At 41.1% G+C, this 27,420-nt stretch overlaps 1 protein-coding gene across 1 annotated transcript in view; it reads left to right on the top strand.

Annotated features, from left to right (window-relative positions):
- Positions 1 to 1,136: 1,136 nt before the first annotated feature.
- The window catches only part of St8sia2 (ST8 alpha-N-acetyl-neuraminide alpha-2,8-sialyltransferase 2), a 106,824-nt gene continuing 80,540 nt past the window's right edge, over positions 1,137 to 27,420 (top strand). The window contains exon 1 of the mRNA XM_051149305.1: positions 1,137 to 1,222. Within this exon, the coding sequence (XP_051005262.1) occupies positions 1,137 to 1,222 (86 nt within the window). The remainder of the gene's footprint in view (positions 1,223 to 27,420) is intronic.

Genomic DNA, 27,420 nt, shown 5'->3' with positions numbered 1-27,420 from the left:
TCCTTAGTACCATTGTCTCCAACCCCATCCCTGACCCTGGGACTGAAGGCAGAAAAGTCAAGTGAAAAAAAAAAAAAAAAAAAAAAAAAAAAAAACTAGGGGAATGAGAAAAAACAAAACTTGAAATGCTATTTTAAAATAATATGCCAGTTATACCAATGTGCAATGTTAGAGACTTGTGTGCATCATTGTGAAATGCATTAACAGCCTAGGAGGTGAAACTGTTATCACCATCTTATCTGTGGGGAAAGTTAGGCCCAGAAAGCCTATCCAAATGCCCAGTGTCACACAGTCGTAAGAAATAGAAGGAAGCCTCCAGCCCTGTCCCATGTGACTCAAAGTCCTGATGCCTCCCCCACAATAGGCTGACTGGCCCATCCAGGCTGACTGCCTCCAAATCCTACAAACCATGGGCCTGGCTCTTGCTCTACCTAATACCTTAAATGCTGCACTTCCCCCTCCAAAGCAGCTACTTTATACAGAAGAAAATTATCATCCCTGGATTGTGCAATACATTCAGGAAGAAAGCAGCACGTCTGATGTTCATCCAAGTTGCCCAGCTCAACCAGGACAATTGTGACGATATATATAAAAAATAAAAAATAAAAATAAAAAAACAAAACCTGAACTGTTAAAAATATTTTCATCTGGTTGATAAACAAACTCTAATCTCCTACATAGTGTCATCCTTTGATGCCTAATCTTGATTGGCTGTTATCAAGTTATAGTCGCTGATAAATATCTTAAACGCGATCCCCAGTATAAATGAGAGATTCATCCTATTGAGAATGAATACATACATACATACATACACACATACATACATGTGTTTGTGTGTGTTGTGTGTGTGTGAGTGTGTGTGTGTGCGTGCAGGTATGCATGTGAGTGTGTGATTTTCCTTGAACATTTTCTACAGTATGAGCGAGACAATATGGAAAAGCATGCAGCATCGTGTCTAGCACATCGCAGGTGCTCACTAAACATTAGCCGAACTATAATCTAAGCCATGTTGCTGAAAGTCTCTCCCTGGAGGGAGAGTCTGGAGCCTGGCGGTTCCCAGAGTTGATAGAACTACCAAGCATTCTTTTAGAAAGGAACAGTAGGGAAATTTTCTCTTAATTCCCCAGGATGGAGACATGAATCAGCTGTGGCTGGAGCTGGAGCGTCTGGATAAGCAAGCAAAGGCGATTGCCTGGCTGCTCAAACCACTGGGCACGATTAGGTACTAACTCACTGGCAAAGGCGAAGCGAAATCGAAGAGATGTGTGCCAATAGCAGAAGCCAATCACACCCCTCACCAAGCCCTCCCTGTGGGCAGATGTTAGATGCCAACGTTTGCTGAACACTATGTCCCCTTTCAGTCCTCACACCCAGTGTAAAAACATGTTGACGTTCCCCGATTTCGGTATTTGGAAATGGATGTAGGGAGGATCAGTAACTTGCCCAAGGTCACCCAGGCAGCACGATGTGAGGTTAGGTATCCCATCTGTTCTTCCTCCACCATGTGCCTTACCGACTGGGGGAGGGGTGATAGACATCTCACCCAAGATGGTCCTGCTATTTGCTCCTTTGGTTTGTTTTTGATGGACCTTTTGATAAGGGAAACACGAATGCCATGGTCAAAAGACATATTCGAAATTAGGTGTCCCGTTAACAAGGCCCACCTACAATACAGGCCTATCAAAGTCTGTGATCATGGAAAGAAAGTGTAATGAGATGTAAGAAAGATGTAAAGAAAGAAACAAAGGTCACGCCAGTGCAATTGAAACACACACACACACACACACACACACAAGAAACAAGCCTGTCCATTGACAAGACCAGTGAGCCAAAGGCCCCTCAGTGTTCCAAATGCTCCCATGGTGGTGAAGTATTAGGTGGTACAGCAGATGTATTCTGCCCATCAATAGCCTCCCTAGGCGAACTAGCTTAACCTTGGCAGAGGCAGGAGCTGTGGGCCACAAGGCTAATAAATGCTGGCTCTGAGCCCTCTGGCTTTCTGGCTGCATGGGAGTCAGTGTTTCTGAACCATGCATGTTTACAGCTGGCATCCATGCAGAGACAGTACACTGGTGTGCAGACACGGGAGGAACTTCTGCCTGGAGTCTGCTGGCATACTCACACTGGGTCCCTGATGTCTCCCCTTGGTTAAGGTTCTTTGTAGTTTTCAACCCACCCACTCATCAATGAGGGTGGCTTTGTTTAAGCAGCGGACCAATCTGCAGTAGTACCTTACTCTATCCGCGCTACTACAACAAAATGCCACAGGATGGATAATTGAGAAGCAATAGAAATGTGTTGTTTACCCACGTGGTCAGTGTCCACTAAGAGATGTCCTCCACTTCAAGATAGCACTTTGTCATTGTGTCCTCAAGAGGGGACATAGGTTGTGTTCTCACAACAGATGAAAAGCTGAACTTGACCATTTACATCATTTATGAGGCATCAGTTGTATGTGTGAAGGTGGAGTCCTCGTGGGTTTAGCATCCTTTAAAGTCTTAAGTCTGAATTCTGTTCCCTTGGATTTAATTTTCAACATGAATTTTGGAAGCAACACATTCAAACCTAGCAGATGGAAAAAGAGTTATATCAAATTTCCACCCCCTTCCCAACCTACATCTTTTTTATCTACGTCTTTTATTCATTTACTTTTGAGACAGGAGGTCACTATACAGTTCAAGATGGTTTCGAACTCACTGTGTAGGCCAATGTGACTATGCACTTGAGGTTCCTCTGCCTTAGCCTCCTGAGTGCCGGGATTAGGTGTGTGCCACTAGGCTCAACATTTTATTCTCATCGCCTGCTTTCTTCAACTGATAAACAAACTGCCCCTGAGGGCTGAGAAAAATGATACACCTGGAACCAGAAGGGTATGATTTGGTCTTAAGTTTTTGGACCCAAGGGAACAATATGCAGTAAGAAAGAGACAAGAATCCCTGAGTCTTGTTCATCTAGATTCAAGCCCTGACTTCTTAGTACCTGGGGAAACTGACAAATTACTTAATTCAGTGGGCCTCCACTTTTCCACCAGTAAATAGAGACAAAATTATCTGACTCAGAGTTTAACTATGAGAATTAAATGAGTAGATATGTACAGGATACCTGAATATCCATATTTTTTACCCCCCCTCCCTTCTAGATATACACTATTTCCGTTGTTCTGAATTTTCGTTTCAGGGATCTGTCATATTGGAAGCTAGGGCAGTGAAGAAGGACATTGCTTGTAGAGCTCAGACCCTCATGATGCCCACATACGTTTGTGGTTGTAGAAACCTGTAAGTGAGACTGTGCCGTACAGTAGGGGTGTCTGGGAGCTCTAAAGGTGACTGCATGACAATTCTCCCAAGTCTAACATTTTAAATTCAGCACAAAATTTGGATTACTCGATTCTGCAAGAGTGCACTGTGTTAGTGTGATGTAACTTCAGATGGGTTTCATGTGCATGTGGGATCCTGGGCTAATGGCTATGGCTGAGAGCCCTGAGCTGTGTATATAATCCCAGAAAAACAGATAAAGTCTTCTACAACTGGCCTTCCTCAGACAGCTCCTTTTGGAAGACCTGGAAGGTCAGACTTCCTATAAGAAAAAAGTATCACCTCACCTCCTAGAAGGGCTTTCCTGGTTTGCTCTCTGCTACTGTGACAATCACCATGGCCAAGGGTGGAGGAAGGGTTTGTTTCAGCTTACAATTACACATCAAAGCCCAGCACTAAGGAAAGTCAGGGCAGGAACTCAAAGCAGGAACTGAAACAGGGACTGGAGGAATGCTGCTTACTGGCTTGCTCTCCAGTCAGCCTGCTTTCTTATAAAAGCCAGGACTACCTGTCCCTGTCCTGTGGGCTGGTCCCTCCCACATCAATCATTAACTAAGCAAATGTTCCACAGTTAGGACCACAGGCCAATCTGATGGAGGCATCACCTCAGTGGAAGGACCCTCTTGCCAGGTGATTCCAATTTGTGTCAGGTTGAGAAAAACAAACAACAACAAAAGAAAACCAAAAACAAAACAACAACAACAACAACAAAAAACCGAACAAACAAAAACCTAACCAGCATAGACTCCAGATCCCCAAACCTAAACTCATATAAAATATTTTCCCAAAGCTAGGCTCTCTGTGCAGCATCATCTGCCAAATGTATAATTGTGAGGTCTTTGAAAAAAATATCCTGACTTGTAGCACTTTTTCACTTCCATGGTGTAAATATTCCAATTATGGCTGGTTCCAAATGATCCCAGAGCTATTAACATGAACTTAGGAGAAACACTCTTAGGGCCTTGTAAGAGTGGACTGTGTCAGGATTGCTGTTAAATGTACCCACATTGTCTCATTGCATCGAAAGTTCTGTGGATTAGGGAATACGATCTTCATTTTATAAAAAGAAGAAATTGAGGCAGAAGAGGAAAATAGGCTGACCAGGTCATAGTGCTCTTGCAGCTGGAAGCTGATCTTATCTCTGTCAAACCCTCCTCCATACCCAACGTCCCTGGGCATGGAGGGGGGGGGTGCTGGGGAGCTTGTAGCTACTGCTGTTTGCAATTCTCAGGATCAAACTCAAGGCCTCATGCACCCGCTGGCCTTATTTCCACCCTTCCGGCCTGCTTCCTCACTCCTCTGCAAACCAGAAAGGATCCAGGGCATCATTTAAATTCCTCTGCTGTTTTTTGCCACTTTGTTTTTTCTTTCCCCATTGTTCTCTTTCCTCAACCCAACACACCAAGACCTTAATCCACTCCATCCTCTCACCTCAGGATTTCACATCATGTTTTGTTTTTCTAAATACTAATGCATCACTCTTACCAGGAACCACATTGCTGTGAGTTTTAGTGAGCACTTCTCTTACCAGACCACCACACAAGCCAAGCACTATCCTTTGTCCTAAGAGACAGTTTGAGGCAATTACTTTCTTTAATTGAGTGAGAATTGAAGACACCCTGGCAAAGTGGATCACTGGACTCCAGAATATTCATTACTGAATAAGTGAGAATTCCCCCACCTTTGTTTCCTGATTTGAAACCTGATTCTTCAAAACCTTCTAAATTAATGACATAACATTGTTCTCCAATAGTAATTATAGTGGTTAAAAGGTAAGGCCCAAAATCCAGGTGCAAATCTCAGCACCAGAATATAATAGCCCACAGCCTTGGCTGTGTTACTATCCTATTCTATACCACAGGCTCATAGCTATAAGTGGTGCTGACATCTGCTTGAAAGTTCATTGCTAAAGGAATTGCATGAAATAACAAATGCACAGCCCACAGCAGAAAATGTAGCTTGTGGAAAAGCACTTGATGAATTTCTAGTCCTATGATTATCTTTCAAAGTCCCTTTGCTAACTTACTATGACTCGCCCGAACCGATCTGCTCATCTTCCCTCAAGTTCTGCCTTATGAGTCCAAAGTTCTAAGCACTTCCCACCTGCTATACCCTCTCTCTCCCATCTCCTTGCACCCAAACTCCTCAGTTATTCACATGCACAGGCAAAGGGCAGCTACCACCTGCATCTTCCCCAGACCTCCTTTCCTCCTCCCGGTCAAGAGAACCACTCCCTGCCCTTTTCATTCCCTCCTCAACTGGTCTCCATACCTCCTGAGATCTTAACCCACTCCCCACTCCTCACCCCACCACCCCCACCCCCACCACCCCCACCACGTTCAGAGTGACTTTTACATCCATGGACGTGTCCCTGCTTTGTGGGTTTAATGAAGCTTTCCAATGCCCTGCAACAAGCCCTGGCTTTGCAGCCTAACAGGATTCAACACTTCCCTGAAAGGCTGGCTTTGGCATTGGATAAGCACCGGTCCCCTCTTCTACACATCAGAATTCAGGCTCTGATAAAATTGCTGTGTGGCTATACATTGCTAGCCTGTGAGCTACCCAACATTAGAGCTGACTCTGTTTCCCTCTCTGGGCTTCCCTTTGACTTCAGTCACAGCTATCCACACAAGTCATCACAGACTTGAGACTAAAGGAAAAGTCCAACTGATTGTCCACAGTGCTCTGTCCACATCTATGAGCACATTTATTCTTAAAGGTCCTAATTCACTCTGCCTTGATGCAGAAATGAGGCAGCTTCTCAGTAGGTAAGAGATACTTCCCTTGAAAACGGCTACATTGACAGATTCACAGTCATGACTGTGATAAAAGTGTTAAGATGGCTCCCTGGCATGCTGAAGAGTCAGGAAGGTTTTCAGTAGGTTTCAGCATCAATTATCAGTCACTGACTGCAGAAGCTGGAAGGCGGGAAGGCCTAAGTTGCTGGTCCTGGCTTTCAACATAACTTCCCATGGAACCTTCAGCAAGAGCCTTAACCTCACAGAGACTGAGTTTTCTCTCTAGCAGCTGAGAACACTGGTTCTGCAGACAGCTAACCTCTCATCCAAATCTACATCTGTGGCAAACCATCCTACCCTCTCCATTGCCCCAAGTACCAGACATGTGGTAATTAGCTCTCATTTGGGTGCTGGCACTACACACTAAGCACTTCCAACCAGTTGTGTTCACTGTCCATCAGTGAAGGGCCATCCTGGACCATCTGCTCAGCCTGGAGCTGCCTGTGGAACTCAGACCACAGCAGTAGGATGCCTTCTCTGAACAGAGGGGTCAGTCAACAGGAAAGGCAAAATGAGAAGCCAGCTCCTTTCCGCTGACATGTTACATTTGGGTTTGTCTTTAATTGGCATGTAATTGGCAAGTTAATCCCCCGTGGTAGCCGTAAAGATTACAGATTTGATTTTATAGCCCGAATGTCCCACTCCAAGGTCCATGTGTTAAAGCATTGGTCTCCAGCATGATGCCTGTAGTGTGTGGGGCTAGGTGGGAGGCCTTTAGATCTAGATCACTAGGGATGTGCAGTTGTAGGTTGCTGTGTTCTCTTTCACTTCCTCCAGCACATGTTCCTGCCATGATATATCCCTTTCACCACAGCCAGAGTCAAAGCAATAGGACCAATCAGCTTTGGACTAGGACCTCTAAGGTGATGAGCCAGAATGGCCCTCTCTTCCATAGAAGTAGATTACCACAGGTATTGTCTGCAGGAATGGGAAGCTGACATCCATATTAGCCATTTGGCAATCACTAAAAAAGATAGTACTAAGCACTAGGTAAGAGATGGTAGGTCGTCTAGTGTATTAGCAGTTCCTGTTTGTTGGTCTACTTGTCTAATTTGTACTAAGCAGTAGGACGAAGATTAACTCTTTGAAATCTGGACTAGTGGATTTTGTATTTCTGTCTACATTTGATTTCTGGTAGATGTTATAGACTTGATGCTCCATCTCAATGCGGAAAATTATCTTTAGCAGAGAAAGCTCTTCGTGTCTCCTGGTAGACATAAAAAATGTTCCCTGACCAGTTGAGAGGACTGCTATAGTACCATGTTTCTTCATGCAGCCCTCTTCAACTGAGCTCATAAAAATAAATAAGTAGGACATGGCCACGCCTTTAATCGCAGCACTCTGGAAGCAGAGACACGCAAATCGCTGTGAGTTCCAGGCCAGCCTGGTCTACAAAAGCAAGTCTAGGACAGCCAGGACAGCTACACAGAGAAGCCCTGTCTCAAAAAAAATAAAAATTAAAATTAAAAAAAAAACTTAAAAAAATAAAAAATAAATAAACAAATAAGTAAGTACTCATGTAAAAAAATTCTAAAGAATTCTACAAAGTAAAAACACTAAAATACTTGAAGACATTTGAAAAATTCTTCTGCTATGAACTGTTATGTTAAGCCCATCTTAAGAATCCGGGTTCTCCAAAGCGACAGCCTATAGAATGGGAAAAGATCTTCACCAACCCTTCATCTGACAAAGGTTTAATATCCAAAATATATAAAGAATTCAAGAAATTAAACACCACAAAACCAAACAACCCAATTGCGAAATGGGGCTTGGAACTTAACAGAGAATTCTCAACAGAGGAATATCAAATGGCCGAGAAACACTTAAAGAAATGCTCGCCCTCGTTAGTCATCAGAGAAATGCAAATCAAAACGACACTGAGATTACATCTTACACCCATCAGAATGGCTAAGGTCAAAAACTCAAATGACACCACATGTTGGCGAGGATGTGGAGAGAGAGGAACACTCCTTCATTGCTGGTGGGAATGCAAACTAGTACAACCACTTTGGAAATCTATCTGGCGCTTTCTCAGAAAAATGGTAATAGGGCTTCCTCAAGACCCAGCCATCCCACTCCTTGGAATATACCCAGAAAATGCCCTACCACACAACAGGGACATATGCTCAACCATGTTCATAGCTACTTTATATATAATAGCCAGAACATGGAAACAGCCTAAGTGTCCCTCAGTAGAAGAATGGACCAAGAAACTGTGGTACATTTACACTATGGAATACTACTCAGCTATTAAAAATAAAGAATTCCCGAAATTTATGGACAAATGGATTGATCTAGAAATTATCATAATGAGTGAGTTCACCCAGAAGCAAAAAGAGACAAACGGTATATACTCACTTATATCAAAACACTAGTCCAAGGAATACATACCATGAAAATCTTTACTTACCAAGAAAGTGGGTCAGAGAAGAGGACATCCTATTGAGACTTTAGGTGAGAGTAGCATGGAAGAATGGGGAAATAGTAGGATCCACAGGGTCCTGGAAACCTACAAGAAGAACTTTATGACAGGCAGATCTGGGTCCTAGGGTCCTCCTCAAACTAAGGCACCAGCCAAGGAGAATATAGGCAGTAAGCTTTGAACCCCTACCAAGACCTAGCCGACGAACAGGATATTCTCCACCGTTGAGTGGAGAGTGAGATCTGACTCTCACACGAACTCTGGTGCCCCTTTTCTGACCACGTCCCCTGGATGGGGAGACCTGGTGGCACTCAGAGGAAGGATAGCAAGTTACCAAGAAGAGACTTGATATTCTAAGAGCATATATAGGGGGAGGAGGTCTCCCTCAATCACAGACATAGGGGAGGGGAGAAGGGGAGAAGTGGGAGGGAGGGAAGAATGGAAGGAAACAGGGGAAGGGCTAACAATCGAGATGTAATATGAATAAATTAATAAAATTAATTTTAAAAAAAAGAAAAGAAAAAGTAAAAAAAAAAAAAAAAAAAAAAAAGAATCCGGGTTCTCAGCTGGGCATCATGGCAAACACCTTTAATCCCAGCACTTGGGGAGACAGAGGCAGGCAGATCTATATGAGTTAAAGGTCAGCCTGGTCTACAAAGTGATTTCAGGACACAGAGAAACCCTGTCTCAAGAAAAAAAATCCAGATTCTCATAGTTCAAGTAAAATTTGATCAATCACATTAATTTAAGGAAAAAGTAGTTTCTTTTTTTCTGATTTTTGAATGTTAAATATAATACAATGGTACATGTTGTTTTCCTTGGGTTTGTTTGCACAAGAAAAAAAAACTGTCTACTAAATTTATACAGGTTTACTAATCAAGTAAGCTAATGCTACTCATAAACGATGTTTAGCTTGATGAGAATCATAAATTTGTATTCAACCAAATTGAATCATTAATCTGACAAAATTCCATATCAACAGTAATTATGCCTCACATTGAACTAGGTTAGATACAATTTTCAACGTCTTTAGGTGAATTGAAACCCTGAACAAATACTAAGTTAATTAATGTATTTTTAGATATCTAGATATTTTACAAAGTAAAAGGGAATAATGAAACATTAATTACTAGGTATAATTTAAGGTTTATGCAATTTGCCTCTTATTTCTGTATGCTACCCAGCTATAGCTTGGGTCATGTTGATGAGCTTTGATTTTTGAAGTGTCCAAGTGATTTCTTTGGATTAAAAAGGAATGTATACATTTATATGGATTATAAGCTTTGCTGGTCTTCTAGAATACTTGCATTTAGCAGGCAGTTCTTGGTTCTCTACACCTGATTTCTTCTGCGAATTAGAAGTGAGTCGCTGTAGGTACGCCATAACTAATACGCAGTGTTGAGAACATATCAGGAGCCTCATAGAGCACAAGAACCTATGTGCTTTTGTCATTTCAAGCAAGACTACAAAAAAGTGAAGAGCAAAGCATGTGTTTTCTTTTCCTTGGTTTATAATACTAACATCAAAAAAGCATGAAGTATGTTCACCCTTGGGTCAAGTTTCGTCTCTCTTAAGGGGCCACCTGTCTTGGTATACTGACCAATGCCTTTATGTATGTATGTATGTATGTATGTATGTATGTATGTTTGTATGAGAGGGTACCTTGTGTTTTTGTATATTTATGTGTATGCATATGTACAGGTACAGGTCAGAAAACAACCTGGGTACTGTTCCTCAGGCACTATCCACCTTGGGTTTTTGTTGTTGCTATTGTCCTTGTCATTATCGTCATCGTCATGTGTTGTTGTTGCTGCTGCTGCTGCTGCTGCTGCTGTTGTTGTTGTTGTTGTTGAGACAATCTCTCACTGGCCTGGAACTCACCTATTTGCTGGACTGACTAGGAATCTTCTCATTCCCTGTCTAGTGTTGAGATAACCATGTACCAGCATTCCTATTTTTTAATATGGGTTCTGGGCTTCAAACTTATGTTCTAATGCTTGTAAGGAGAGCACTTTACAAACTAAGCCACAGACCCAGCCACAAAAGAATGTTCTGTGCCTCTCAAGTAGCCTCCCCAGGCAGCAAGGCTTCTGCCTCTCAGTAGAATTACTTGCTGTGTTTTCTACTTATTTTAGTTTGTCCTTTATGCTTTTTAAGCAAAATAAAAAAACTAAAACTCCCCACAAGTCCATGTTGATTTTAAATATTTTGTAATCACTTTGATAAGCACACAGCCCTCAATTATTCAGGCACTTTTGATCAAGTGTCCAGATCTCCTCTGATAACCCTTGAGATTTTGTCTTTCAAGATTCAATTTCCAATTTAGGGGGAAATACATATATGTGTGTGTGTGTGTGTGTGTGTGTGTGTGTGTGTATACATACATACATACATATACATATATACCTTTATCTACATCTATCTTTGAAAACCCAACTAGAAAGGGTCATTACAAAAGTCTGTTCTTTAACTTTCAAAAGAGAGAGAAAAAATAAAAATAAATAATAAATAAACTCCATAACCTAGGCTTACTATTCTAACATTCCTTTATCCTAAGAACTACGTTCTCAGAGCTGTCACATCAGAAGAGCTTCTTAGCTTCCCCTGCCTGGGACAGTGTCCTATCCCTGATTAGGAGGAACCCTGTTTGGAATACAACAAAATGACCTTTTTTGCCTCCTTTCTCTTAGAGCACCTGCACAGTAAGAGGGCTTAAGAATTCAGATGGTTAAGGACACAGTCCAGTGACTGAAGAACTTTCTCTTAAATACTTTCTGTTCAAGCAAAAAGAGGTAAATGGTATATACTCACTTATATCGAGACACTAGTCCAAGGGGTATGTCCCATGAAAAACTTTACTTACCAGGAAAGTGGGTCAGAGAGGAGGACATCCTATTGAGACTTTAGGTGAGAAAAAGCATGGGAGAATGGGGAAATAGAAGGATCCAGAGTGTCCTGGAAACTTACAAAAGGAACTTTATGACAGGCGGATCTAGGTCCTGGGGTCCTCCTCAAACTATGGCACCAGCCAAGGAAAATATAGGCAGTAAACTTTGAACCCCTACCCAGACTAGCCAATGGACAGGACATTCTCCACTGTTGAGTAGAGAATGAGATCTGACTTTCACATGAACTCTGGTGCCCCATTTCTGACCACGTCCCCTGGATAGGGAGGCCTGGTGGCACTCAGAGGAAGGATAGCAAGTTACCAAGAAGAAACTCAATACCCTAAGAGCATATATAGGGGGAGGAGGTCCCCCTCAGTCACAGACATACGGGAGGGGAGTAGGGGGGGAAGCAGAAGGGAGGGAGGAATAGAAGAATACAAGGGATGGGCTAACAATTGAGATGTAATTGAATAAATTAATAAAAAAAAAAGAAAAGAAAAGCTTTTAAGCAGATAAAAAAATACTTTCTGTTCTCCCATGATTCCAGACCCAGTATCTAGGTGACCAGTGTGACCTTTCTAAGCCACAGAGAAAATGGACCACTAGAATGAGTGGAAGAATGGAAAAATAGTATATGAAGGGATAGAAATTGGATGGATGGATACATACATACATACATACATACATACATACATACATACATACATACAATATAGATAATAGCTAGATAGATGATAGATAATAGATATAGATAGATAGATAGATAGATAGATAGATAGATAGATAGATAGATAGATAGATATAGAATTGGAACAGAGACTTGACTTTATACAACTGTAACCAACTCCTTTAATGTAATCATTGTCACATCTGGGAATGTGTTGGACTTCAAACCTTCATTAAAGATGATCAAAAGGGAAGGTAGTGACAATATGAATGACAACAAGGAAAAACAAGAACCCACATGGGACCTACATGAGCCCTGGTGACAAGGCACTCCGCAGCAGCTGACCTTGGAGCACAGAGGGAGAGCCACAAGAAGTCTGTGGCTTCCTTGGCTTCTTGATGGATATTTCCAGGTCATTGATTTCTTTATATTGTAGCTTATACCCAAATTTATGTAGGGACTTTGTCAAGAAGAGCATCCTGAACACTAACATCCTGCATCCTTCATGTTCCAGCACCAAGTGCTTCAGTTGCTGTTTCTCATCAGAACAGGACAGCTCCCAGGACAGCTTTGAAGAAAGCTTCTAATCCCAATTGCTCCAGCATTTCAGACTGTCCTACACAGGACTCTAATTAAGCCTGGAATTTCTCAACATTTAGAAACTGGACCACAAGTGCTATTCTTAGCTTATTTAACTATTTTCCCCAATTTTATTTGGCATCCCAAATCAGCTGGAAAAAACCTTAAGAGAATGATACCTTACTTCCTTTAAGGGGGGTTGAGTAGGTTTTGGTTGCTTTCTTGGATTATGAATGTTTATTTTCATTGGGAGTTGGTTATAAGTTATTATTGGTCTTATTTAGGGAGAAAACTAGGTTGAACTCAGGAATGTCTCTCTTTTCCTTTACCTTTCATTCTCAGGTTTAGAGATTAAGGGTTGAAAAGAAAGAAGGGGGAATACAGAAATATACAGAGATGATATGACAAAAAGTAGATTAGTGAATCTACTCCTCAACTTAATGCCTTAATTGTTACTCAGAAGGTTATTTTTAATTCACTGTTATAGAATTTTGTATATAGATGAAAAATAATATTAATTTTGGATACAGAAGTATATAATTCAAATTTAAGATTATTCTTCACATACATTATATATATTTCTACTCTAATATATGGTATTGTACCATACAACTCAATTATAATACAAAGTTTACTTCCAATACTTTGAAACTGCTTATTGCAGGCTATTTAAGATAAGTAAGTTAGACAAGTTAATTATTAGTTGATCAAATTATGGTCATATTAATTACTAGTCTATTTTAATCACAAGAATATACATCTTAGGTATAATAGATAGATATGATTCTATAGAAAGATAAAGTAAAATAGTTAGATAAGGTCTTCAAAAACCTCAGAGACATACAGAACATGGCATGTAAAGATGTTTTTATTATTTTAAAGATTCGTTGACAATGAGGCAGGTTAACTCCTGGCAACACCCAACTTACCTCAAAGAAGATGATGAGCATCAAAGAACGTCCTTATAGAAATAGCTTCAACTGTGGCAAACAAGCCACTGGGCAAAATGTCCTCATTTCCACCACAGACAGAATTCTACCTAAAAAATGGGAAAGCTAGGATACAGGCTCTGCCAAGAGAGAGTAAGCAATTCCTCAATAGTTCCTGACTCACAAAATGTCTGTCAAGATATATTGGGCTATAAGGCTGAAGAAGATGTTCCAACCTTATAGAGAATTTGGGTGACTTTTAAGGCAGCAAACTGTCTCTGTCATCTCATTTGGGACGCTGTGTTAACCTACACTCCCTATATACTCAGGAAATTCATTTTATTCCTTTTCAAGTTTCTGATGGGGTTGAAGACCAGATAGTTTAGTTTTACAATTAAACTTGTGTGTTTAGTGGCTAAGATGTTTTTAGGTCTAGATAGATGTTTTAAGTTGATAGAGATGAGATATTCTAGATATTGATTTACATTAGAATTTTAGATGCATCAAGATAGAAAATATGTTTTCTTCAAGGCTGCCAAATATGAATAGCCAAAATACTATGAATTTGTATAATTCCTGGTGGTTTCATGGTTCTTCTTGCTGTAGGTAGTTTATTGTATATAGTATAATAATATGAAAGTATATGTCAGAAAAAGAAAAAGAAAAAAAAAAGATGACCTGTAACTCAGCTTGAAGGAGTTACTTTCTGAATATTCTCTCCTCTCCTTGGCTGTGGATTTTTTTTTTTTTTTTTTGTCTGACTTATGCAAAGGGAGAACTTCTGCCTGCCAAAAAAAAAAAAAATGCTCTAAAATCATTAGCCACCCTTTGGACAGTGTCTGTCTATCTATGAAACTCTATGGGACCTCTTTCCATCTGACCATTCTGGAGTCTTTGCCTGAGAAGATATAGGCTGCCACGAGGCTATCAGGTGTGGAAAAGAAGTGTATTTGTGAAAGTGTTAAAGACAGAGAATAGGCCTTGATGATCAGCTAAGGGGAAATTTTGCTTATCATTAACATTTGAGAATTTCTCTTGGCTACACAAATTATTCAGAGGGTAATAATTTCAACAATGACGTTACTCATTGTAGTAAAGAAACAAATTACTTTCCCAACATCCCTCCACTCTGCTTGCCATGCACTTGAATCATCCCAAACTTGACATCCAGACACAGCTTCCAGATGAAAAACCAGCCATAGACTTAGCCAGATGAGCTGGGAATGCAAGGTCCTGACAGCTAACGTTACCTGGGCCCCTTTCTGTAGTGTCTCTCACCCTAAAGTGTAGGCTGTCTTCCTCTTCCCATAAAAGTGATGAATCCCCAACACTTGGAGCATTTCTCCTGTGGCACACTCACTGCTAGTGAGGAAATCCATCTAGGTCAACCTGTCACTTTGTAGCTCCCCAGTGAAGCTTCAGGTCATGGAGAATCAACAAAAACATGATCCTTCCTATAGACTTTCACTCTGTGTAATAAAATCTACCATCCGTGCCCCAAAGATAATAGTAGGAGAAAAACTCAGTCCATCTAAACAAATAGGATAAAAACTCACGCTTTGACAGTTCATTTCAATGATGACCTCTCAATGTCTTTAAGACCTCGCAAAATGATCATCTTTCCATTTAAGTTGTGTGAGTGTGTGTTTGCGTGTCTGTGTGTCTGTGTGTGCATGTGCGTGTAGTTTTAAAATGCATATATGTTGTGTGTGTGATTATGCATGTGGTATATGGGTTTATGCATATCTGTATATATAATTTAAAATATATGTGTGTGTGATTATGCACGTGGTATATGGGTATATGTTGTGTGTATGTTTGTGTCTATGTGTCTATGTGTGTGTTATATGCATTTGTATATGTGGTCCACAGTGAGTGGAACTATTTGGTAAGAGTTTTGAAGTGGGGACTTGTTGAAGAAGCTGTGTCACTGGGAATGGGCTTCAATGTCTTTAAAAGCCCTCTCTCTCTCTCTCTCTCTCTCTCTCTCTCTCTCTCTCTCTCTCTCCCTCCCTCCCTCCCTCCCTCCCTCCTTCTCTCTCTTCCTCTCCCCCCTTCTCCCTTTCTATACCCTGCCTCTTAGTTATTGCCTCAGTACATAAGCTCTCAGCTATAGCTCCACCGCCATAGTTGCTTGCGTGCCACCATGCTCTCAGTCACGATGATCATGGACTCTATCTACTACCCTCTGGAATGGCGATCTCTAAATTAAGTGCTTTCTTTTATGAGCTGCCTTGATCATAGTGTTTTGATGCGCAAGTAGAAAAGTAACCTAGACACTATGTAAGCCAGAGGTCAATGTTTGATGTTTTTCTTAATCGCTCACCTCCTTATTTTTTGAGACAGATTCTCTCACTGAACCTGGAGCTCACAGATGCCACAAGAGGACCACCAGCAAGCCCCAGGGATCCATCTGTCTCAACCTTCAAAAACGAGCTCACAGATACCCAGTGCTGTGCTCTGCCATTTACATGGGTATGAGGGAGCTAAACTGAGGTGCTTATGATTTCACAGCAAGCACTTTACCAGTTGAGCCATCCTCCCCCAAGCCACATTGACCACACTGACTAACTACCCTTCATTATGTAACCTTCACTATGAATCTGCCCTTTAACATAAGAAGAAAAAAAAAAAGAGAGAGGCTAAGGATAGGCTTCAATGGTAGAATATTGTCACAGCATCCAAGAGTCCTCAAGTTCTATCTCCAACTCAAGATTAAAAAAGAAATGAGGTTTAAAAAAACAGATAAGGGAGAGAAGAAGGAAGAAGAAAGGAAGAGGAGAAAAAAGAGACACTGCAGGTGGTAGTACAACAGCCAAGCAGTGTGGATTCTCATTGCTCACTCACCTCTGACTAATTTGGAAGGCACTGTGCCTAGAAACCAAAAGGCAATATAGCCAATACCCCAGTAGCCTGCCCCACCCAAAGTGCTTGTGGCTGCTTTGGGCTACAAGCCTTTGATGTGTGGGAGAAAGCATCTACCTGTCCAATCAAGCGTCTTAGCCCACTGCTAGAAAATACTTACTGTTCCCAGACTCCACGGCAGACTTTCCAGACAAGTCTTCAAACCTAATTAAGCTTAGCATTATTATTGTTTTTATCACATCGAATTCCCACTTGGCCCTCAGCCGCAGAGACCACAAAGTCAGCCCTGCATCTTTAAACAGAAACAACAGATTTGGGTTCAATTAAAAATTCATTAAAATGCAAATTAGTTTGTAAATTTTTTTCCCCTCCTTCTGATGATTTCTCAGTGTGGCTCTTTAATCATAGCTGGTGCTAAAGATGAGGTGAGTCCTGGCTGAATAGGAAGGAATATCTAGGGAGAGCCAAGATTCTGGAACCCCTCAGCAGGGTACATGCTGCTATGGGAGGCTTAACCCCTTCCTTACCCCATCATAGCTCTGCTTCCTCCCCAAAGAGGACCACTTTCATACTCTTTACAAGGTGTTTAACAGATAAGCTCAAATGGCTATTCTTGTCTCACTCTCACTGTGTGATGTACTCATAGGGGGTGGGGGATGAATAGTTGACCTTCTCTGGGCACATTCCCTGACTACCTGGGCATCTTATAGTATGCTCATAGCTTTCCCCTGAAGAGTCCATCACTTGGCACCATGGTGAAATTTGTCCAAGGGGCTCCAGCTATGACAACTGACCTTCTGGGCCTCATCCAAATAACATCTTTGTCAAACCCTCCAAATTACAGACGTCACAGAGAAACATCTACAGATAAGTAGCAAAGTTTACTGTGTGTGGAAAATAGAGGACTTCAGCTTCCATACTCTGGTCAATCTCCATAGCAACCTCATTGCAATATCTAGCAGAAAAGTGGAGGCCAGAGGACTTGAGGCACCTGCCCAAGTCATTGCTATGGCTTGGATTGGCCTCGCATGTCATGTGTTGGCAACCTTATCCCCACATTTATATATTGATGGCATTCAGAGAGAAGCCCTTCTGGAGATGCTCAGATTCATCCATTTGGAAGCTAATGGGTGGATTATTTGGTTTCTTCAAGAGAAACATTATTGAGATATTCTCTCCAGTTGCTTGTGCTTTGTCATGTGGTGCCTTCCATTATACCATAATGTGGTAAGAGGACCCTCAGCAGATGCTGGGGACACACTCTTGCACCTTCCAGCTCCAGGTGAGTTGAATAAACGCTGTTCATTTTTGTGGTTTGGATTTTTGTTTGTTTGCTGTTGTTTAGGGGAACACCATCAAGAGATACCATCCTCACTTAGCGCTTAATTAAGTGGACTTTTAGCCAGTGCACAAAATGATGGGTTCCACTATGATGTTTTCATGCATGTACACCATACCTTGCTTGTATTTGCCTATCTTTTTTCCTTTCCCCATCATTCCTCCTGCCTTCTCTCTTTGGTTTCCCTTCTCTCACCAAATAGTAGTGTCCTCAAGTTCATTTCATGTCATTTGTATACATCTAGATTCTGCATATAAGAGACAAACATGTGATATGTTATTTTAAGTTTGAATTATTTTGCTTAGCATGGTGATTTCCAATTTTATCCAAAATTGTATAAATTTGTCCTTCACAGCTGAATAAAACACATACATACATACATACATACATACATATATATGTGTGTGTATATATATACACATATACATACAGAGACAATAAATACACTTTTGACCAATACTACAATAAATGTGGACGTGCAAACAACTCTGTGGTATACTAACTTCCTTTGGGTTATATACCCAGGGGCCACATAGCTTACATTCCCTACCAGCAGTGACCAAGGGACCCTTTTCCCCTACATCTTTTCCAGCACCTATCATCAAGCATTTTCTTCATCCTTGCCATTCTGATGGGGAAGAGATGAACTCTTGGTGCAGATTTCATTTGTTTTCCTGAAGGCTGAAAATACTCCTTTTTATACATTCCTTAATTTCAATGATTTATAGAATATGTTCCATTGATGGTGACATAACCTTCCAATTATGATATGATATGTTTACATTGAATATGAAATATTTGTCCAATTATGATGTCTTATCCAGCGATTTGTGGTGTCACATCCTTCCACATTTGATGTCATGGGCGTCTGGTCATGATTTTATGTCCTTTCAGTGATGGTTTCATTCTTTTCCAATCACAATATCAAATATTTCCTCCTAAATATGATGTCATATCCTGTCAATTTTTATGTCAAAGTCATCAGATTATGATGTCAAATCATTCTATTGATTGAATCATACCCCTCCAATTATGATCTCCTATATTTACATTGATCATGTCATATCCTGCCAACTTTGATGTCATAGTCAAGTACTATACCATGATAGCACAGAACAATTATTACTTAATTTATATTATGTATAAATTATATTTTAAAAAATAATTTATAGAATAGAAAATGAACTAAGATGGTCACATGGATAGAAAGCAATAGCCAGGACTCACACTGAATCCATACTTCCAGGATTCCACAGGCAAAGATCCATAGACTGCACTAATCAGTCATTCTTTGTTGATATGTTTTCTTGCTCCAGCCTATGTCTTACTGATTTGCCTGGCTCTTCAGTTTAGCTGATTTTGAGACAAGCTGGATGCATCCCCTGATGCCAGCTTTCAAGAAAGAAAAGCTGTGCTGCCTCCAACTCAAAGAGAGATGTTCTCATCCTCCTGCTGACTGTGAGAAGTCAAGCAGTCACTCTAAGTTCATTAGATGTCTCTAATTGCTGAGAACACATTCAGGAAGTATGGCAAATGCAACTTAATTGAGAACTAATTAACTTGCTATAGTTATCTCGTTATACGCCAATTAAATGTCTAAATATTCCTTTTCTTCTCAGATAAAAGAATGGAGAAGCCAGTGGATGAAACTGAAACCCCAAATGAGAGAATTCCTGTAGCCTGTCCTGGGTAAACATCAACCCGGCAGGAGCAGCAGTGAAGGCCGGTGGTTCTGAAGTAGTCAGGCTCATTAATACAGCCCAAAGGAAGATGCTCAAAGGCACTGGGCAGAGTTTTGGCTTTCAGCTGAATTCTCTGTTAAATCTGGTGTGAAATGAGATTTGGCCCCAAAGCCCCAAGAGATAGGACCTAGCAAAAGCTGTCCCCGTCACCCAGCTTTTCTCTAGTTCTTTAAGGTTTGGGCTTTTTATCCCTTTGTTTACTTTTAATCTGCCCTCTTCTGAGGAAATTCAAGGAGACCAAGCGTGTAACTGCATGCTGCTATCAGGAGCATGTTGCCAGAGCAGGCTCAGCATCAGCTCAGCTCCCAGGTAATCATTGGCTTTTAATCTGGTTTCAGTGGCAATGCACTTGAACTCCTTCCTCTGCTGAGTTTCCAAACAAGCCCTTCCAAAGAGAATCGCCAGGGGTGGAACTTCTAAGAGACACATCCCTCCTGGCCAGTAAAGCAAGGAGAAGGAGAGAAGGCAGTGTATACACCCACCCACAGGGTTTACTTTCTGCTCTGATGGTTCTTTCTAAAGCAGGCCTGTTGAAATCACAGCAAAAGAACACAGTCAATTTCTTCCCATCGGAAACTGCCATCAACATCCAGACCTGGCAGATGAAGAGAGTCAGGCCCGGTTCTCGTCGGCACACCTCCATAGGAAGTGATGGGCCAGCGAACTCAGGCTGTCTCATGGAGATCAGTTGACTCTGTGAGGAATGAGTGTATCTAGTTTTTCATCTTAATGAAAAGCGGGGACGGCTGTTTTGAAACGCTCCACTTGATCCCCCAACCTTTCCAGTTTGACAGCTAGAGAACTCTCCACGTCTTTCTGGCTCCTCTCTCATTACAGAACCTCCCAAATGCATGATTCCCACAGCCTTTCAGTTTCTTGGGCCTCACAGTTAATGGTATCTTCTACCTTAAGGCCGGGTGGCATCCGCCCTGTGTGTAGCATCCTAGAAAGGCATCTTGATGCTGGTGAGGCACCACTTCCACGGCAGCAGTTACTTCCCTGCCCTGCCACCAAGCTGGACACCCAGACTCTCTGCCCATATATGTTTCTATAAAAGAGCTTAATGGGGATTCCTCAGTTCTGGGTTTCATAGCAACCACAAAAGAATTAATTAAAAATAATGAGCTGCCCTCTGGAACTATGATGATAAAGAACCTATTGCGCAGACAGTTGAAGCTTGGTGGGTTCCACAACCTACAAATAACCCAGAGTGAGATCACAATAGGAACTTCCAATCCAACCTCACCCTAAAGCTGCTGTGACCCCTGACCTCACTAGCGTCCCTGGAAGATTACCCTCCACCTCACTCATCAGGGTTTTAGGAAATGTACTTTACTGCCTGGGTTCTGCTGGGCAACTTCCCTTGAGTTTCCAACTAGTTATTTAAATTATATTTTATTTTTAATCATGAGAGTGTGTGCACACACATGGACACACATGAGTACAGGTACATATGGAGGCCAGAAGAGGATGCTGGATCCCCCAAGCTAGAGTTACATATGGGCTATACATGGAGGCTGGGAAGTTACAGGTGGCTGTACATGGAGGCTGTTACGTGGAGGCTGGGAACTGAACTCTGGGTCCTCTGCAAGAGCAGTACACATTCTTAACCATGAGGTCATCTCTCAGAGTCCCGCAACTCTGTATTCCACTTCAGTCTATGCAGGGACAGAGTTTCTTTGTCATAAGCCCTTAACGTGCTACTCTTTGCACAAAGCAGTCAATCTCTGCTTATGCATTTGTTCAAAGTTCACGTTAAGTACCGAGTATTTATCAACTGTATTGCTCTGCAAAGCGCCTGCCGCAGGTTACTCATTATGGCGAATGGTTTCTTTCTCTGCTTTGCATGGCCTGCCAGCTTTCTGCCTGTGAGTTTCTCCTGTGAGAGTTCTGTTTTCTTTGGCCAGATGCCTCTCCCTCAGCCTGCATTCTCATGACTGGTGGCATATTTCAGACTCTGCTCCTGGAGGGAAGAGGGCTAATTACTGCTTAGGGACAGCCATTAAAAGAATTCCTCTATGGCATGGAAATGTGGTGACAGAAGTGTAACCAAGGCTGTGATGAGGTAGAGGAGGATGGCTACAGGGAAGTGTAGTTTTCTGCTTCTAAGTGGTTGTCAACCCTTGTTGTCCACTGGAATGCCCTGGGGAGCATGGGAAAAACCTGACTTCTCTGTGCCAATTCAAAGGTCAAGATGGAATTGTCTCTCCTGGAGGGTGGGAGGGGACTGTTGAGGAGGCAGCCTTAGCCAGAGTTAGTTCATATTTCCCATGTGGAGCAGAGAAGAGTCCATCAGGAAGAGCCGAGATAAACATTCAAGAGAAAACAAGTGTTAACCTCAAGTTCAAAGCAATGAAGTTTAGACTCAGAGTCAAGAGTTCAGAGTGGGTCATAAACACAGCATAGGGTTAAAACAGCAGATCGAGGGAGTATAGGAGAGGCCTAAGGGAAACAGATTGAACTAGACCAAAACATAGGACATACAAGTACGAGACTGGCATCCTTCTCCATGACATATGCTAGCATCAGTTAAGTGGCTAAGAAGCAAGAGGCACATCCAGAGTGGTCATTGCAAGTGCATGACCTGATGGGGCTACAACTTAGTCTTTGGTACCCATGGTATCCATATCTCCATTGGTCAGCTTGATTTAAAGTCCAAGGCAGGACCCGAGGGGATATGTGAACCCTGCTTGAAGCTATTACCTGCCCTTCTGTCTGCAATGGCTACAGTTTGAACCATTTCATACCTGTGCTTTACAGATCATAATGACAGATATAATGGTATAGAATCATAGAGTGTCAGAACTAGAAGAAATGGCTTCATCCAACTGCCTGTGTTACATCAAAATGAGATTCTTCCTTCCAAGGCCTTTGCTGTACTGTTTAAAAGTCTCAAGCTTGTAATGACAAGCAGAAGTGGCTTGAATTTAGTAAGAAGATAGAAAGACCATCAGCTCTCTTTGTGCAAGGTGGTATGGAATGGAAGACAGTCAATCTTTTAGTCAGAATTTCTCAAACCTAAGGGAGTTTACAAATTATCCTAGAGGTTGTGTGTTCAAATGCATTCATTGGCCACTCTAGATAGTCTGACTAAGTATGTCTAGGGTAGGAACCAAGAATCTGTATTCTGATGCAAGGCCCAGGAATAGGAAATGCCCCTATGAGGATTCAAGATCCTCACCATGGATCACCAAGGAATCATACACTATGTCTGATCAGCAGAACATTGGTGACTGCATGTGACCTAAGGACCAAACAGAACCACAAAACACCAGTGCTAGTGAGTCCCAGGTGAGAAGGGTCCACACTGTATGGATCATGGGTGTGTCCTGTCTCTGGCCACACCACTAATCCACAGAAAAGTCCCTGGGTCCCTACAGGCATGTGCACACTCTCCAAAGTATAGCCAACTCACCTTCCACCAGGGCTACCAAAGCAGCTCTCTGCATGGATATCGTTTGGCCTGCGCCCCAGCTGCCTGGCCCACTTTGGTCAGAAACAGCGAGCAGGCAGAGACAGTGAACCCAGAGAATGTGGCTTGGGCTCAGGACCAAAGTCCCATTGTACTCTGCCCTGAGGAGGCCCACCATGCTACAGGAACAGCTCTCTGTTTGGATCTTTCTGCCTGTTCCCCAGCTGCCTGGCCCACCTGTGTCAGAAACATCAAGCAAGCAGAGACAGTAAACCCAGATATCACTAGAAACCTACCACAGCAAGCCCTTGAGATATTATCACACTTGACACACAAGAGAAAGATTTCAAATCCGAGGTTTTGAAAATGATAGAGGTCTTAAAGGAGGAAAATAAATCCCTCAAGCTAGAACAGGAATATACAAAGAAAGAGTTGAAAGAATTGAACAAATCTCTTAAAGAAACCAGTGAAAGACAGGAAACTACAATCAAACAGGTGAAGGAAATGAATAAAAGGATTCAAGACCTAAAAATGGAGATAGAAGCAATGAAGAAAACACAATCTAAGATAATCCTGGAAATAGAAAAACCTCGGAAAGAGGATAAGAACTACAGACACAAGCATTACCAACAAGATACAAGAGATAGAAGAGAGAATCTCAGGGGTAGAAGACATGATTGAAGAAATCAATACAACAGTCAAAGAAAATGTTAAATCTAAAAAGCTCCTGACACAGAACATCCAAGAAATCGGGGACACTATGAACAGACCAAAACTAAGACTAATAAAAATAGAAGAAAATGAAGGCTCCCAGCTCCAAGGACCAGAAGATATCTTCAACAAAATCATAGAAGAAACTTCCCTAACCAAGAAACCTACAGAACTCCAAATAGATTGGACCAGAAAAGAAAATCCTCCTACCACATTATAATCAAAAGATCAAAGAAAGAATATTAAAAGCTACAAGAGAAAAAGACAAGTCACATATACAAGCAAACCAATCAGAATTACACTTGACTTCTCAACAGAGACTATGAAAGCCAGAAGGGCCTGGACAGATGTCATGCAGACACTAAGAGGCAACAGATGCCAACCCAGACTACTATACCTAGCAAAACTTTCAATCACCATAGACAGGAAAACAAGATATTCCACAATAAAACCAAGTTTAAACAGTACCTAGCCATAAATCTAGCCCTACAGAAGATACTAAAAGGAAAACTCCAACCCAAGGAGTCTAACTATACCCAGGAAAACAAAGAAAATAAATAACCCCACATATACAAAACCATAGGAAAGTAAATACACACACACACACACACACACACAGACACACACACACACACACTACCTCTAGCAACATCAAAAAAGCAAGAACCAACAACCATTGGTCATTAATATCTCTCAACATCAATGGACTCAACTCCACAATAAAAATACACAGGCAAACAGAATGGATACAAAAACAGGATCCATCCTTCTGCTGCATACAAGGAATGCATCTCAGCAATAAAGATAGACCTGGAAAAGAGGGAAAAGGTATTCCAAGCAAATGGACACAAGAAACAATATATAGTAGCTATTCTAGTAACTAATTAAATAGACTTTCAACAAAAACTAATCAAAAGAGGTAGGGAAGGACACTTCATACTAATCAAAGGAAAAATACACCAAGAGGACATCTCAACCTTGAACATATATGCCCCAAACACAGGAGCACTCACACTCATAAAAGAAACATTACTCAACCTTAAATCATACATCAAAACCCACACATTAATATTGGGAGACTTCAACACCCTACTCTCACCAACAGACAGATTATTGAGACAGAAAATAAATGGGGAAATAATGAAACCAATAAACATTATGAATCAAATGGACCTATTGCTATCTATAGAACATTTCACCAATCACAAAAGAATATACCTTCTTCTCAGCACCTCATGGGAATTTCACCAAAATTTACCATATACTTGGTCACAAAGCAAAACTCAACAGATACAAGAAGATTGAAATAACACCTTGCATCTTATCAGACCACCATGGATTAAATCTGGAACTCAACAACAACAAAAACAATAGAAAGCCTACAAGCTCATGGAAACTGAACAGCTACCTACTCAATAACATCTGGGTCAAGGATGAAATAAAAAAAGAAATTAAAGACTTCCTAGAATTCAATACAAATGAAGGTGCAACACACCCAAACTTATGAGGCACAATTAAAGCACCTTCATTAAGAAATTGGAGGGACCCCATACTAGCTACTTAACAGCACACCTGGAAGCTCTACAGCAAAAAGAAGCATCCACACCCAAGAGGAGTACATGGCTAGAAGTTGTCAAATCCAGGGCTGAAGTTAATAAATTAGAAATAAAGAGAACAACTCAAAGAATCAATAAAACCAAGAGCTGGTCTTTGAGAAAACCAACAAGATACACGAACCCTTAGCCAAACTAACTAAAGGCAGAAGGAGAGTATTCAAATAAAAAAAATTAGAAATGAAAGGGGAGACATAACAACCAGCACCAGAAAAATCTAAAGAATAATTAGGTCTTACTTCAAAAGACTTTATGCCACAAAATATGTAAGAGAAAATGTTAAGGACAATCTTCTTGATAGCTACCAACTACCAAAATTTAATCAAGATCAGGTAAACAAATTAAATAGTCCTTGAGCTAGAAATGATCATAATGAGTGAGTTAACCCAGAAGCAGAAAGACTCAAATGGTATATACTTACTTATATCTGCATACTAGCCCAAGGGGCATGTCCCACGAAAGCCTTCACTTACCAGGAAACTGGGACAGAGGGGAGGACATCCTATTGGGACTCTAGATGAGAGAAGCATGGGAGAATAGCAAAATAGAAGGATCCAGAGGGTCCTAGAAACCTACAAGTAGAACATTATGATAGGCAGATTTGGGCCCAGAGGTCCCACTCAAACTAAGGCACCAGCCAAGGACAATACAGGCGGTAAACTTTAAACCCCTACCCAGATCTAGCCAATGGTCAGAACATTCTCCACAGTTGAGTGGAGAATAGGATATGACTTTCTCACATACTCTGGGGCCTCACATTTGACCATGTCCCCTGGAGGGGGAGACCTGGTGGCACTCAGAGGAAGGACAGCAGGTTACCAAGAAGAGACTTGATATCCTATGAGCATATACAGGGGGAGGTAATCCCCCTCAGGAACAGTCATGGGGAGGGGAGTAAGGGGAAAATGGGAGGGAGGGAAGAATGGGAGGATACAAGGGATGGGATAACCATTGAGATGTAACAAGAATAAATTAATAAAAAAATTTTTTTTAAAGTTCCCAGAGAAGAAAGGGTGGATTTGGTTTAATGTTCCAACAAGAGCAAAGTTCCTTATTGTAGGAGTGTGAAGGCAGAATTTCAAGCAATTGTTTACACTACATTGAAAGTCAAGAGAAAACAGAAATAGGTGTTTTATGTATAATTTTAAAAATAAAGATAATATGATTCTTTAAAAAAAATTAAATAGTCCTACATCTCCTAAGGAAATAGAGTAGTCATCAATGTCTCTCAAGCAAAAAAAAAAAAAAAAAAAAAGCTCAGGGCCAGATGGATCCAGCACAGAATTCTATCAGACCTTCAAAGAAGACTTAATGCTAATTCTCTTCAAACTATTCCACAAAATAGAAACAAAAGGATCATTACTAAACCTACAAAATTCTTTATAGAAGTTGAAAGATGAATTCTCAGCTTCATATGGGAAAAAAAAAACCAGAATAGCTAAAACAATCCTGTACAATAAAAGATCTTCCCGAAGAACTTCCATCCCTGATCTCAAGCTGTACTAGAGAGTAACAGTAATAAAAGCAGCATGGTACTGACATAGAAATAGACTGGTTGATCAATTGAATCAAATCGAAGACACAGAAATAAACTGACACACCTATGGACACTTGATTTTTGACAAAGAAGCAAAAACCATACAATGGAAAAAAGATAACATCTCCAACAAATGGTGCTGGACTAACTGAATGGCTACATGTAAAATGTAAATAGATCCATATTTATCATGCTGCATAAAAATCAAGTCCAAGTGGATTAAAGAGCCCAATATAAAACCAGAGACACTAAATCTGTGAGAAGAAAAAGTAAAGAAGAGCCTTGAGCTCGTTGGCATAGGAGACAACTTCCTGAACAGACACCAATAGCTCAAGCTCTTAGGTCAACAATTAATAAATGGGACCTCATGAAATGGAAAAGCTTCTGTAAGGCAAAGGACAATGTCAACAGAACAAAATGACAGCCTGCAGCTGGGAAAAGATCTTCACCCACCCTACATCTGACAAAGGGCTAATATTTAAAATATATAAAGAACTCAAGAAATTAAACACCACCAAACCACCAAATACCCCAATTAAAAAATGAGGTACAGTCCTAAACAGAGAATTCTTACAGAGGAATATCAAATGGCCAAGAAACACTT

This window comes from Acomys russatus, chromosome 7 (assembly GCF_903995435.1).
Source record: "Acomys russatus chromosome 7, mAcoRus1.1, whole genome shotgun sequence".
Classification (NCBI taxonomy): domain Eukaryota; kingdom Metazoa; phylum Chordata; class Mammalia; order Rodentia; family Muridae; genus Acomys; species Acomys russatus.
This window is presented reverse-complemented; position numbering and strand designations above follow the sequence as displayed.